The sequence below is a fragment of the Oryctolagus cuniculus genome, chromosome 19, assembly GCF_051225735.1.
Source record: "Oryctolagus cuniculus isolate XC-2025 breed Fujian yellow rabbit chromosome 19, ASM5122573v1, whole genome shotgun sequence".
In the NCBI taxonomy this organism is placed as follows: domain Eukaryota; kingdom Metazoa; phylum Chordata; class Mammalia; order Lagomorpha; family Leporidae; genus Oryctolagus; species Oryctolagus cuniculus.
Window position 1 is genome coordinate 51,848,442 of NC_142885.1, and position 14,854 is coordinate 51,863,295.

At 51.3% G+C, this 14,854-nt stretch overlaps 1 protein-coding gene across 2 annotated transcripts in view; it reads left to right on the top strand.

Moving 5' to 3' along the window:
- Positions 1-4,230: 4,230 nt before the first annotated feature.
- Positions 4,231-14,854, top strand: part of LOC103348590 (uncharacterized) — a 53,809-nt gene continuing 43,185 nt past the window's right edge. For both annotated transcript variants that reach the window (XM_070064574.2, XM_089321734.1), the window contains exon 1: positions 4,231-4,366. In XM_070064574.2, coding sequence (XP_069920675.1) covers positions 4,314-4,366 — 53 coding nt within the window. In that variant the 5' untranslated portion in view covers positions 4,231-4,313. The remainder of the gene's footprint in view (positions 4,367-14,854) is intronic.

The window sequence follows — 14,854 nt, forward strand, 5'->3', positions numbered from 1 at the left end:
ATGCCTTTCAGCCCTCGTTTGGAGATAATCGTCGACTTTTTCTGGACTCACTATGTGAGGCAACTTCCTGCGGGAACGTTCCAAGTCTTCAGCAGGTGAAACTAGGTTTTCCTCCAATATGAGAACTTGGCTAGTGGAGCCAGTATCACTTTTTTTTTTCCTGTTAAGACCTTTATGAACAGGTGCTTCAGTTTGTTGACTTTTTTTGGGAAAAAAGTCAAGTTGTAAACTTTTCTTACAGATTAAAGACAGTTATTAAAAATCTCAGCTTGAACAGATCTGAAATAATTTTCAAACCTTAAAAGGTATACTTGAGAAAAACGAGAATTTGAAAAAAAAAAAAAACATCTTTAGCTAAAAATAATAAACACCGCGTGCCGCATAGAGAATGGAAATAGTTCTAGTAATCTGGTCAACTGACAAAAAGAAAAGAAAAAGAGATAAAGAAAAAAGAGAAAGAGAAAAACAAAAAGGAAAAAACATAGTGAGAGTTCGGGCTGTACTATCCCGCTCGCTCCATGCGCCGGAGTTCCACGTCCGTTCGTTGTTGGATGGCGATGGCGGACGACGGCGGCGGCGGCGGCGGCGTGGCGCCCGCGGTCACTCAGCCTGGGCGGCGCCCGGCTTCTCGGCGGCTGGACAGGCGGCTCGGGTCTCCAGGCCGTCGCGGGGTTTGGAGGCGTCGGGGGGCCCGCGTGCGTCACCGCCGTGGCGGTCAGGCGGCTGCAGACCTGGGACGTCCTCCTCGGGCCGGCTGGGGCGAGGCCGGGCCGTGCGCGCCCCCTCGGGCTGCACGGGAGGCTGGGGGCGCTGCGCTCGTCCGCGCCCGGGGGCTCCCCTCAGGCAGCGAGGGCACAGCAGCCCTCGGGGCCAGCGTGCTCGGGCCTGGCTCTCGGCAGCGCTCTGCGACCCCTCGCTGTCGCTGTCGCTGTCGCTGTCGCTGTCGCGATCATGGCGCCCAGCGCGCCTCCACCGCGGGTAGCGTCCGTAATGGCCGCGCTCCGGCGCGTACTGACTGCCTTGCACGGGAGCTCCCCCGGGGCCCGTCACGTTTGCCGCCTCGGCACCCTTCACGCCCTCCACCACGTCCAGCTCCACCGTCTCGCCGTCTCCCACACTGTGGAGGTACTTCCTCGGGTTGTTCTTGGTGATGGCCGTGTGGTGGACGAACACATCTTCCTTGCTGTCGTGCCTGTGGATGAAGCCATATCCCTTTTTGACGTTGAACCATTTTACGGTGCCCAAAACCTTCCTGGCGATGATCTTCTTGTCGCCGGCAGGTGCCAGCCCTGGGAGGCCCCTGCCTGTGGTACTGGTGGCGGGGATGGTGACCAGGGCCGGCTGCGGCAGCCAGGCCTCCGTGGGGCTTCTCGGGGCTCCCGGGGATCCCATGCCAGCCCGTCCACCTTCCTCATCGGCTGTCTCAGGGACCTCAGCACCTACAGATGGGAGAAGATGGCCGAGCACTCCCCGCAGCTCCTGGAGTAACTTGTCCTGTAGATGTTGACTCTTGCGCTGCAGGGCTCGCTCTTCCGCGTGCGTCTGCTGCAGCGCCAACAGCACCGCATCTTGCTTGCGCTCGAATGCCAGCAGCTTCTCCGGGATGGACTGGAGCACACGGAAGAGCTGCTGTGCTGTTCGCTCTTTCTGCTTCAGCTTCTCCTTCACTGCGTAGCAGTGAAAGTCCCGCTCCTGGAGCTGCATCTGAAGGTTCAGGTTCGAGTCCTGTAAAGCCTTCTCCTTGGTCCTGGCTGTGTCCACTGCGAGCTCCTTCTCTTGGCGCAGTTTGTAGACCTCCATTTCTAGCGCTGACTTGCTTTCTTCTAGGCTCCTCACCGCTTGCCTCAGAGTCGTGTTTTTTCTCACTTTGTTTGCAAGGCGGTTCTTCAGAGAGCGCAGTTGGTCATTTTTGGAATTAATGAAAAGGCCCTTGCCTGTCACCAGTCTTTGTAAAAAGTCTAGCTTCTTCTTCAGGTGTTCTATCTGAGAAGCCATCTCTTGGTGTTTGCTCATTTCAGGTTGGGCCAAGTGAGTGTCGTCGTCCTCTCTGTCTGTCACAGATGGTGTGGAAAGCTGTCTCAATGCCTTTCGAAGCTCCAGGGACTCGTGTTGGATACTTTGGGCTGGCCTTCTGGCTCGCCCTGCCCGGTCTTCCGTGTACTTCTCTCGATGTTGTGAGAGGCTGTGTTCTTGGAGACTCTCTAGAGAGCCTAGGAGATACTCCTTTCTCAGCCAGCTGTATTCTCTAGCCCAGTCCTTGCCAACGGAGAGTACTTGCTCTCTCTCCCAGGTGTACACTAGGAGGTGTTGCCGAGGATGAAGAGCGCCTTTGGTGTCAATGGACGCAGCTGCCGCAGAGTCCGTGCCCTGCGTCTCCACCTCTGTCACCTCTTGATGATGTTTTATCTCCTCCTCCAGAAAACCGTTGATGACCGTCAGCTGAGAGACCTCAGACAGCAGACTGGCGAGAGCCTTGAGCAGCTCACTAGGTGCACGTTCCCTCTGTCTTGCTTTCTCATTAATTAGGTCTAGTTCTTGTCTCAAGACATTCTCTGTATTTTCGGCAGCAGATACCTTGATGTTCAGATCTTGCACTCTGTCTTCCAGCTCTTGCATGTCCCTGGTGGATTTCAGTTGCTGGGCCTGTTGTTTCTCCAGTTGGCTCTCTAGCGCCAGCTGCCTTGCCTGGAGAAGCTGGATTTCAGCCTCTTTCTCTTGTAAGGTGCGTTGGTACTGGGTGGCCTGCAGGTGGTTCCTCAGCTCTGCTGCCTGGTACTTTTCTTCCAGCTCTCTGCAGAGACTTCTTAGCCTCTCATCCTGCAAGGATTCCACACCCTTCCTCAGCACCCCCTTTGTAACGTCCGATAATTGGCTCCCGAGGGAAGCCACGTTGTCTTTCACGTGCCTCAGGGAGAGGCCTAAGCCGGAGCCAAGGCCACCAAGCCACGAGGACATTGCTGCGGGTCACAGAACTGACCTGGGTCGCTTCGGGAAAGCGTCCAGGGCAGTCGGACAGTCCCGCCAAGTGTCGCCGCCCCAGCGCGCGCTGGGGGCTTATATAGGGTAGAACCACAATGGGCCTTATTCTCCATCACAGGGCTTTGCCCGGAGAGCCCAGGCCGCGCCCACCGGCCTCCGCCCCGTCCCCCCAAAGCCTGCTGGCGCCGTCGGCCCTTGGTCCCTGCTCCCCAGCGCCAGGCGCTGCCGGCACCACACCGCGAAAAGCCCCCAAATAAAAGATCTTTCCCAGAGCGTGTGCGAGCCCCGGTATAAAAAATACAGGGGCTGGCCGGTCTGTCGCCCCCTTCCCCGGCTCGGAATACCCACATTCCACATCCAAGCCTCTGGGTGGAGTCTAGGACCCCCTCCAGAGCCCAATTTCCTGCCCATGCGCAGTAGGGAGGCCGCCAGACCCCTGCCGCCCACGTGGGAGAAGGGACCGAGTGCCTGCCTCCTGGCTTCCGCCTGCCTGGCCCTGTTCTGGCTGTTGCAGGCTTTTGGGGAGCGAACCCTTAGCAGATGCGAGCCTTACTCGCTCGCTCGCTCTCTGCTCTGCCTTTCAAATAAATACAAAAAAATTTTTGTAAGGAGTAATACATGTCACCGTTCCCCTTTTCATTATTGCACTGAGTCGCAACATTGGTGTTCCGCAACCTTGTTATTTTCACCCCACAATCATTTGTTGAATGGAAGGAAGGTTTTCCCACGGTGAAACACAGCCATCTGAGCGGTACCTTCAGAGCGTACTGAAAGAGGTCTACACCCGCGCACAAGCCTGGCGCATGGGAGGCCATCGGCTGTTTCCGTCCCGGGACTAGCCCACATCTTGGAGTTAGGGCCGGTGTTAGTGATTTACTCGTGTGTTGTCCTGTGTCCGTTGTTCGCGGTCTCCTCAGGGTGGTGGGTTTGAAATGATCGAACCCCACCGGACCGTATCGATCTATCGATCAGCTAACCATAAGGGCACCGAGCTGGGGCGCCACACGAGGCGCGGGTTCAGGGACCGAAAGCGACTAGAGCGGTGGTGGCGCGGTGAGGGGCCCCGGCGGGGCGGCCGAGGCTCCCAGGGCCGGCGCCCGGGCCCTCGCTCGCTCTCCTCCCTGGTTCGGCCTGGCTCGGCTCGGCCTCCTCACGGGCAGGCGGGCGGGCGGGCGGGCGGCGCCGCTGGAAGTGACGCGGCGAAGGCGGGGCCGGGCCGGGGAAGCCGCCGCCGCCGCCGCCGCCGCCGCCGCCTGGGCCGGGAAGCGATGTAGGAGCCGCCAGGCCGTCCCCTGCTTCGCCCGGCCCGAGCCCCGCGGGCTGCCGCCGCCGCCATGAAGAAGCAGTTCAACCGCATGAAGCAGCTGGCCAACCAGACCGTGGGCAGGCGAGTGCGCCGGGCCGGGGCGGGCCGGGGCGGGCCGGGGTCGCCTCGGGGTTGGGGGCGGGCGGCCCCTCCTCGGGCCCAGCGGCTTCCCGAGCGGCCTCAAGAGCCCCGCCCGGGGCCCCGCGGAGCTCGGAGTCGGGGGGCTGTGCCGCGCCGGGGCCTGGGCGCCGAGCGAGCTCCGGGCGGCTCCCCCGAGACGAGCCGGGCGGCCCGCTGCCTCCTCCAGGGCCACCCCTCGGGGCTGCGGGCTGCTCATTGTCCCGGCCCGGAGCAGCGTTGCCCTTGCGGGACTAGTAGACCCGATCCTTAGCTTCCCTCTTCGGGGGTCGAGTCTGCCCGGGCTCGCCGCCTCGTGCTGAACCTCCCCCGTCCCTTTCTGTGCCCAGCGCTGTGCAGAGGGGACTTGCCTTGCCAGCCCCTCCCCAGCCCCTTCTCCTGCAAGTGCACGGTGGCCGGAGGGTAGCTAAAGGCTGATGAAAGCCGCTCGGATTTGCTCGGGACATTCGGAGGTGCTGCTGTCTCCAACCCTGGGCTTAGATAGGAACTTTGAGAGCGGCTGCAAGTTCTTGACATTTAGAAATCCGGGGTTGGGAGGAAAAGGATTTTTGGAGACACCTTGTGCCCGTGACACAGTCTTCCCCCTTGGAATTGGAGACGGATGCTTGCTCATCCGTGGCTCTTTGGTGCTGCTGTCACGCTTAAGCAGAATCGTTATTGATTATTAAGTGACAAAAGTGAGCTGGAGTGCGTGGGTGAACAGGATGTCGGAGCAGGAATGATTTGTGGTTTGGAGAACTTCTCAGAGGTGGTTATCATGAGCGCTATCGGCTGGGCCAAGCATTTCAAGGACTTCCAGGGCAGCTGGGCTGTGCTGTAACCCAATTTACTGTTTATTCTGCGAAGAGATATGAAAGTGTGAATTTTTCACAGCTCTTGCTGCAGCTTCTCCTTTTTTTTTTTCTTTTAAACAGTAAAGGGGAGTTTGGTTTGGCTGCAGCACGTGGGACACTTCTTTTTCTGTGTGTCTGTGAAAATACTTTTACTTCCTCTTGAGTTTTCTAAATTTGCTTTTTACACTGTTTCGTTTCCTTCAACGTTTTGCTTAGTTTTGTCCTTTTTCTTTCCTTGCCCTGCCGTGGTGTCTTTGGTGGGCCTTTCTCCCGTTTGGAGAGTTAATCCCTGCTCCTGACGTGTGGCCAAGGCTCCTTTGCTGTTATCTGTGGGAAAATTAAAGAAATAATGGCAGGAGGAAGGTGGACGTGAGTAGTAATAGGGGCTGAAGTTTCAAGCAAGGATCTGCAAGTGAATGATAGAAGTCCTTGTGAGTTTGGTGCCTGCATTCGTGCAGTCTAGAATTACTGCTCAGTGCTTAGATGGTCACTCTGGCTTTTTTTTTTTTTTTTTTTTTTTTAACATTGTTGTGTCAGGCAAGGAAAGTTTGCTGTTTCCAGGCAAAGTTCTGAGAGCTCTGGGTCTATAAAGCCATTTAGGGTCTCTAGTTCCTGCTTCCTCTTAGGCTTCTCCTCTCACACTTTAAATTCCAGCCTAGCTTGCCTGCTTTCAGTTTCTAGGGGAGGCCGTGCTTTCTTCATTTCTGACCTGGAACTCTGGGAAGTCTGTCTCACCACACCTTGCCTGTGGCCACCTCAGTCTTCAAGTCTTCCTTTAGAGGTCTCTGTGCCTCTGGAAGCCTTCCGTCCCGGGTGTTTCCTATTCCCCTGCACCCCTGCTTTTCTGTAACCTGGTTTCCCCCTGTCTGTGCTCTCGGTGACACTGAACACCTTGAGAGTCCTTGCTGTGTTGCCTTTCATGCCCAGGGTCAGCTATGGGTCCTGCCACATGATAGATGCTCATTGAACGCTGTTAACTCCAGGATTCTGGTTCTTACTGGATTGCCCTGGTGGTGTGGGCTCCAGTATGGGAAACGGTGAACTAAATAGAGGGGTGATTCATGCTGGAAGTGTAATTCTGGATCTGATCTTTGACTTTGTTTGAAAATCTTTATTGCTAGATGCCAGTGGAAGCTGCAGCTATTGCAGAGCTATTAAGGGTGTGGTGTTTATGCACCCAAAGTCAGAACATCTGTCTACACTGAGGAACCTGTTGCATTTCTTACTTGCTGATTTCCTAGATATTTTTGTATTTTTTTTCCACTTAACATCATCACAAAAAACTAGGAAAGAAAAAAAATGGAAGCAGGAGAGAGCCCCCGAATGCCTAGTTCTTGGAAGCAGATGGATGGTGTGTATCAGAATCAGGATCCTGAATGTATTTGGGTAAAGATGAAGGCTAGAAGCCTAGAAGATCCCGCACCCCCCCTCCGCCCTTCATGATCTGGGTGGAGAAGGAAGCTCTACATGTGAGTGGCATGCCCCTTGGTTGGTGGTGTCTTGCAATGAAGTCTTCTCCCTAGCATGGAGACCTTGTGACTAACCCCACAGTGGGGCTCCTTGGGATGGACGTGTGGAGAGTTAGTAATGCCTGGACGAGTGAGTACTCATGATGCAATTTGTTTACGATGGGTGGGTGAGACTGTGCGAGAAGATGGTCTAGTGGATCATCGGGGCAAAGCTTGGGAGCTGGGGTCCTGATGTGGTGTCCCAAAGAGGAGACGTGGGTGGTTCTTCTAGTCCACTGCCTTTGTTGATTGAGGCATTCAACAGGAGCTTGTCAGCCCAGACTGTTCCCCCTTGTACATTAAAGAATAAGGGTGAATGCCTGGTTTCTGCCCTGAAGGAGCTCAGTAGATTTGTAGAGGAGATAGGGAAGCAGAACATAATTATGTCCAGGAGATAAGTGCAGGGCCGATGCAGAGGGCAAAACCTAGCTGTGACTGGGTGGACTGAGGTCGCCCAAGTTTTCCAGAGGAGAAAGTATGAGCAGAGCCTTTGATTTTTCCTCCATCTTTAAGCACTTTCAGGTTTTTCTTGTACTGACTGTGTCTCTTTGGGTGGAAGGAAATCCAATTCAGGTGCCTTGACCAAAGATAGAAATGGGCACATAAATGACCAAAGGAGACCCAGAGTAGTGTGGCTTCATAGTTTGCTGGAGCCAGAGAGTTCCACTCCTTACTAGGCAGTGTCCTCAGGGAGACCCCCTGCCCCCGACAGTCTCCCATTGTCCTCAGTTGAAGTCACAGAGGGAAAGAATATTTTTCTCCTGGTCCCTGTCGCCAGAATCCCAGGATTGGCTCTGAATGCCTTTGAGTCATAGGCTTTGCCTGGAAATGGAATGGTGTCAGCCCCACCCCAGCCCTATGGACTGAGGGTAGAGGAGTGCTGCCTCCCCAGGGTAAACTGGGTGCTGTTACCGGCCAAAGGGGAGAATGTGTGTGGGTCAGGCAAGCATGGACATCATACAGTGTGTTCTGCAGTCCTGCTGGAATGAACAAGAGATGTTTTGTTTCTTGAAAACCTTTAATGAAGGCGATCCGGTGGACACGGATGGTGCTCTCGGGCAGGCCATGTCTTAAATGGGGAAGGTGTACACCAGGACCAGGAGCTTGGTGTTATGGGAGGTGTCAAGGAACAGAGGAATCTGAGGGATGGAACTAAGAGGGCACAGTACCCAGGCTCCGGGAGGGAGCATCTCCCTGGGTATTGATTCCGCAGTGACCAGTTTCCCCTGGAACTCGGAATGCTTTTCCAGATGGTTGTCTTTAGATAAGCCAAGGTTATAAACCCAAATGCCTGGAGGGCCAGGCTAGTAAAATCAATGTCTGCTGTGAGCCAGGTAGGAATGTGGACCCTGTGTGCCCTGATCTTTGGTGTTTTCAAGAAAACCTTGAAATCTGGACTTCAGTGAACGATAGGCTGGCATTCGTTTCAAATTCAGCAACCCCCATGATGCTACAGGGGTTCTTCAAGACCTTGTGCCAAAATGGAATTAAAAGTTAAGCTCATTAAGACCCCTTGTACACGGAACTAAACAAAATGCTTTGAGGCCAGATGTGGCCAGATGTGGCCATAGTAGAAAGCTGGATTGGAAGTAGAGCAGCCGGGACTCAAACCGGTACCCATATGGGATGCCGGCGCTTCAGGCCAGGGTGTTAACCTGCTGTGCCACAGCACCAGCCCCAAGCAGTATTTCTCAGAGTGGACAGGTAGGTGTGCTCTGCTTCTGGACCAGGCGTTCCATCCAGCGTCTGCATTGAGTTGGGGTGGAAAGCGGCCCTGCATCTTTGCAATGTCTTTTTAGTCTGATCTGCCATGGCCTTGTTGTTACATGTATGTTGTGAAATCCTAGAATATCAAGAGTATTTCTAGATGAGTTGGGAAAAAAACCAGATGTGAAAGGATGTGATCATGTTGGCATCATCCTTTGTGAATCACAAACTTTGTGGGAAATGCACATTATCTTTTAATTCTCCTTGTCTGTGAACCTCTCAGAGTGCCCTTGTGTTGTGAACTTGCCCTGCGTCCGAGGTTTTTAGTTAAACCTGGAGGGTTTGACCTGGGGCCCCAGAGTCAGTGTGTGCACCGTGAGTTCTGTCGGATCACGGTTGTTTTGTGTGCGTCCTTCTCTTTCTCAAATACAGGTAGATGCTGTAGTACTTAATCAGCTACAGATCCCTTTCAGAATATGGTTACACCCCAATTTGTTTGTGTGTATTGTTTACTTAAATGTAGTTATTAAAAGTAAATTCACAGGGGGCCGGCGCTGCGGCTCACTAGGCTAATCTTCCGCCTGCAGCGCTGGCACCCCGGGTTCTAGTTCCATTCAGGACGCCAGATTCTGTCCCGGTTGCCCCTCTTCCAGGCCAGCTCTCTGCTGTGGCCCGGGAGTGCAGTGGAGGATGGCCCAAGTCCTTGGGCCCTGCACCCCATGGGAGACCAGGAGAAGTACCTGGCTCCTGCCATCGGTTCAGCGCGGTGTGCTTGCTGCAGCGCCCCGGCTGCAGCAGCCATTGTGGGGTGAACCAACAGCACAGGAAGACCTTTCTCTCTGTCTCTCTCTCTCACTGTCTACTCTGGCTGTCAAAAAAAATTAAAAAAAAGAAGGAAAAAAAAAAGTAAATTCACAGGGACTGCTGCCTGCAACGCCAGCATCCCATGCTAGCACCGGTTAGATCCTGGCTGCTCCACTTCCCTTCCAGCTCTCTGCTATTGGCCTGGGAAAGCAGCAAGAGATGGCCCAAGTGGTTGGATCCCTGCCACCCACGTGGGAGACCCAGATGAAGTTCATGGCTCCTGGCTTTGGCTTGACTTGGTGCCGGCTGTTGTGGCCCTCTGGAAAGTGAACCAGTGGATGGAACATCTGTGTGTCTCTCTGTCTCTCCCTCTCTCTCTGTACCTCTTTCAAATACATTTCTTAAAAAAAGTAAATTCACAGTCCCTAATCTGAAACCTTTGGGGCCAATGAGCTTTAGAATTCTGAATTTTTCAGGTGTTGGCAGAGTAATGATGGTCATCAATGGTATCTTCAATGGGTCTGGGGCACACCGGCAGTCAAACATACTGTTAATTTTATAGTGAAATGTATGAATCTAGCCACACTAAATGAAAACATAAAGCTTATAAATAGCCTCATGTCAGTTCAGGTCAAGTGTTGTTGCCAAGTGAGTTACAAACAAACTTGTTTTTGGAGTGTTTTGGATTTAAAATGCTGAGTAGAGATTGCGGATCTGCCCTGCTTTTAGTAATAGACCTGTTGAGTTTGCATAATTATTTTACTTTAGATAATGTTTCTCATACCCAAATGGTTGGAAACCACAATTGTGATGTACCAGGGGAGGTCGTGAATTATGATGTATAAGGGGCAGTCGTGAATTATGATGTACAAGCAGGGGTCACAGATTGTGATGTATAAGCCGAGGTCACACTTACGATGCAGAAGCCAGGCAGGTAAAATGAGTAAGTGAAATGGGAGGTAGGTGGAACAGCAGGGCATGGTGGGGACTGCGGTGTACTGCCGAGTACATGGCCATTTAAAGGTGTTACTCCTGTTCAGCCATTTGTTGCCATAGTGCATGTGGGTGCAGTGGAGCCACACCTTCCCATTTTTTTTTAAAATGAGTTTTTTTAAGATTTATTTATTTATTTATTTTTTGGAATAGTTACACAGAGAGAGAAGGAGAGGCAGAGAGAGAGGGAGAGAGAGAGAGAGAGAGAGAGAGAGCTTCCATCTGCTGGTTCACTCCCCAGTTGGCCACAACAATCCGAAGCCAGCAGCCAGGAGCTTCTTTCAGGTCTCCCATGCAGGTGCAGGGGCCCAAGGACTTGGGCCATAGCAGAGAGCAGGATTGGAAGTGGAGCAGCCAGGTCTTGAACTGGCGCTCACATGTATGCTGGTGCTTCAGGCCAGGGCGTTAACCTGCTGCGCCACAGCACTGGCCCCCACACCTTCCCATTTTTAAGGATGCTCTAGACTGCTGGCTTCCATATGAAGTTTTTTGATATTTAAATGTTGGCAACTAAAAAAAAAATCCAGTATGTAGGCCAAATAAAACATATCTGTAATCTTTATCTGGCCTTGGGCTGTCTGCCCAAGGTATGAAAAGTTGTCAGTGGTGGTAGAAATAAAGTATTTCTTAAGCTTTGGAGGGGTACATTTGTTTTATCTTTATTTGTTATTTCTTACATACTGGGTGTTTTTGTGTATAACATATCTCATAATAATACAATCGCTGATGGGCACTTTATTTTAAAACTGCCTTATTTTCTAGCCAGTAGGCAGTTTTCTGTGTCATCTACAAATGGGAAACTTCAAAGTTACTTTTCTTGGAGAAGTTAATGATATCCTCTCCTTAAAAATAGGAGCACTTTTAAAACAGGTTTGAGTTAAAGGAGGTTCGATTATGACTGTCCCACGTTTGCACAGTCACAGTCAAGACGGCATTGCTGTACCACTGTGTCCGCTCTGTAAGACCTGGGTTCCCGTGTCATGCTCTGTCCCATTAATTACAGCTTAGTGATTAGTCGCACTGGCTGCTTGCTTGTGCCGTGCTAAGATGTTTCTGCCTTCCTCTGCTTTCCCAGGTGTCTTCCTTAGCAGAGATGCTGTTCTGCTAGTCCTCGACGCGATCTCTCCTTGAATGTTTCATGAGCATTTCTTCTATAGTTTCTCGGTGTTCTTCCACGTGGTTCAGCCAAGTTCATGCTGCTTAAGGACTCTATATTATAAATTGGAGACTAAATAAGCAGGTGATCAGAGGAGTATAAATAAATGAATGTTTAAAAACTCACAGAACTTCTTTCCAAGCACTTACTGGCTACCTGTCACCTGTCAGGGTGAACATTTTAAATCAGCCAGCTTGGATTTCATGTGGTCATTGGATAGGTGCAGATGCCTGGGCTGGAGTGGCCACTTGAAACCATGCCCTGCTGCACCGTGGGGAGGTACAGCACAGTATTTACTGCATCAGGTGTGTGTGTGCTAGGCCTGAGGGAGCAGGGGCACAGGCACGAGTGGCTCTGAGACGTGCTTGGAGGGTCAGCGAGGATTTCTGTGGACATGTAACACTGGAGGGACTTTTTTTTTTTTTTTTAAGACTTATTGTTTGAAAGAGAGAGAGAAAGAGAGACATTAAGAGAGAGAAATCTTCTATCCCCTGGTCCACTCTCCAAATGCCCGCAGTGTTTAGGCTGTGTCAGTGAGAAGCCAGGAACAGGAACTCCGTCCTGGTCCCCTACGTGGGTCGCAGGGGCTGCCTTTTGCTTCTCTCCCAGGCCTGTTAGCAGGGACCTCGAAGTGGAAAAGTCAGGACTTGAACTGGTGCTCTGAGCCACTGCCCCATGACTCAGACCCTTGACTGAGCTTAAGAGCAGGCAGCTAGAGACAACAGATGGTTGAGAATCCAAGAGGGCAGAAACAGTTTTAGGGAAACCTCATACTCTGAAAATTGTATCCTTCAGTTTAACAGTTAAACCCCTGTTGTGTGCTTCTTAGGAGGGGAACAACTTTGTCCAGCTCTTTTATTTTTAAATCAGTTGGTAGTGAATGGCTCTTTGTTAGATCTACTTATTGTTTAAGGCCAGAGTGACTGCCATTTCAGTTTATAGCACCTGGATGCATTTCCATCCAAAAGAAAGTATAAGTTGGTTCCTGGGAGCTTTAAAAAGCTTTCAGACCAGCATAATGTTCTTTGCCTAGTGTAAACTGATGGTCACCTTTCCCCCAACTTGGCAGTCTTCTTGCAAGTTAAAATCTATCATGACTGCATACAGTGTAACTTTTTATTTTCTTTCCTTCCAGCTGTACTTGGACATCTGCTATTTTAGTACTCTCAGGATTTCTGTAGTTTTGGACCTACCAGGGTTAATTCTCCCCCAAACAACCCCAAGATGGCAGGACTAAATGACGCAGACAATTGAGAAAGATGAGTTGATACTTAGGAAGAGAACTCTGATAACAGGCAGAGGGAGGAGGGAAAAGAAGACTACTAGGAAGTTGCTGAAATAGGCTGAGAGAGGAGAGGACAGCCAGAAATCAGGCGGTACCACTGGGGAACGATTGGGGAAAAATACCTAATACCATGATGTTTGGCAAGAAGAAAAGAGAAAGTGAAGAGCTGAAAAGGTTCAGGTCATGGCTGGATTTTATGTCTGAAATAGGTAACACAATAATACTCACTTTTCCATGGCTTTATAATGATTTTCTTTTTTTTTTTTCTTTTGAAGTTTCATTTGTTTTCATTTTAATTGGAAGACAGAAACAGAGAGAGAGATCAGCCATTCACTGGTTCACTCCCCAATTGCCTGCCACAGCACAGGGTGATCCAGGCCAAAGCGAGGAGCCAGGAACGCCATCTGGGTCTCCCACGTGCATGGCAGGGACCCAAGTACTTGGGCCGTCTTCCGCTGCCTTCCTGGGCACATCATCAGAAAGCTGGATTAGAAGTGGAATAGTTGGGACTCCAATACGGGATGCTAGCATAGCAAGTAGTAGCTTAACTTGGATGTACCACAACACTGGCCTCAAACATGTAATTCTTACATATATTTTAACCTTGGGTTGGCCTTTCTCTAATATTCCATTGATTTATACCTTGGGATGTGTGTATATGTGGGCATCAGTGTGCCACTGTTTTTCATATTAATCTGTAATGTATTTTAAATCTGGTAGAGCTGTTCTCTCAATTTTTCCTTTTCAGTTTTTCTCTCTTAATTTTGTATAAGACATGTTGGTGTCACCTTTTTCCTAATTTTCTCGGAAAATTCATTTAGGGTTTTGATAGGCTCATTCATTCAAATAAATTTTATTGGGTATCTGATATGGGGTAGGCCCTGAGGGTATAAAATAAATGAAACCCAGGCATTTATGGCCCAGTAAGTGTATGAGTAATACCTTGAGAAGAATTGGTATTTTTTTAAAGATTTATTTTATTTATTTGAAAGTCAGAGTTGCACACAGAGAGAAGGAGAGGCAGAAAGAGAAAGAGGTCTTCCATCCGCTGGTTCACTCCCCAGTTGGGCGCATCAGCCAGAGCTGTGCTGATCTGAATCCAGGAGCCAGGGGCTTCCTCTGGGGCTTCCCATGTGGGTGTAGGGGTCTAAGGACCTGGGCCATCTTCTTCTACTGCATTTCCAGGCCATAGCAGAGAGCTGGATCGGAAGTGGAGCTGCTGGGAATGGAATCGGTGCCCATATGGGATGCCGGCACTGCAGGCGGTGGCTTTACCTGCGGCACCACAGCGCCGGCCCCAGAATTGATACTTTTTCTTTTTTAAGATTTATTTTATTTATTTGAAAGACAGTTACAGAGAGAGGTAGAGGCAGAGGCAGAGGCAGAGAGAGAGAGAGAGAGAGAGAGAGAGTCTTCCATCTGCTGGTTCACTCTCCAGATGGCCACAACGACCACAGATGCACCGATCTGAAGCCAGGAGCCAGGAGCTTCCTCCAGGTCTCTCACATGGGTGCAGGGGCCCAAGGGCTTGAACCATCTTCTACTGCTTTCCCAGGCCACAGCAGAGAGCTGGATCGGAAGTGGAGCAGCCGGGATTAGAGCCGGCGCCCATATGGGATGCCAGCACTTCAGGCCAGGGCTTTAATCTGCTGCACCACAGCACTGGCCCCCAGAATTACTACTCTTAAAACACGAATATAGTGGGGCTGGCCTTGTGGCATAGCAGGTTAAGCCCACCTTAGCGCTGCTGTCGTCCCATAAGGGTGACGTTTTGAGTGCTGGCTGCTGTGCTTCCCATCCTGCTCCCTGCAGATGGCGCCTGGAAAAGCAGCTGAAGATGGCAGGGAGCTGGATCGGAAGTGGAGCAGCCAGGACTTGAACCGGCATCCATATGGGATGCCAGCACTGCAGGCGGCAGCTTTACCTGCTGCGCCACAGCGCTGGCCCCTTGCTTCTTTTGAGCCACACATATTTAGTGTATCTATGTTTCAAGTGGTTATGTATTTATTTTTTAAAGATTTATTTATTTGAAAGGCAGAGGAAGAGAGAGAGGTCTTCCATCCACTAGTTTCCCCAGATAGCTGCAATAGTTAGAGCTGAGCCGCTCCAAAGCCAGGAGCGAGGAGCTTCTTCCAGGTCTCCCAC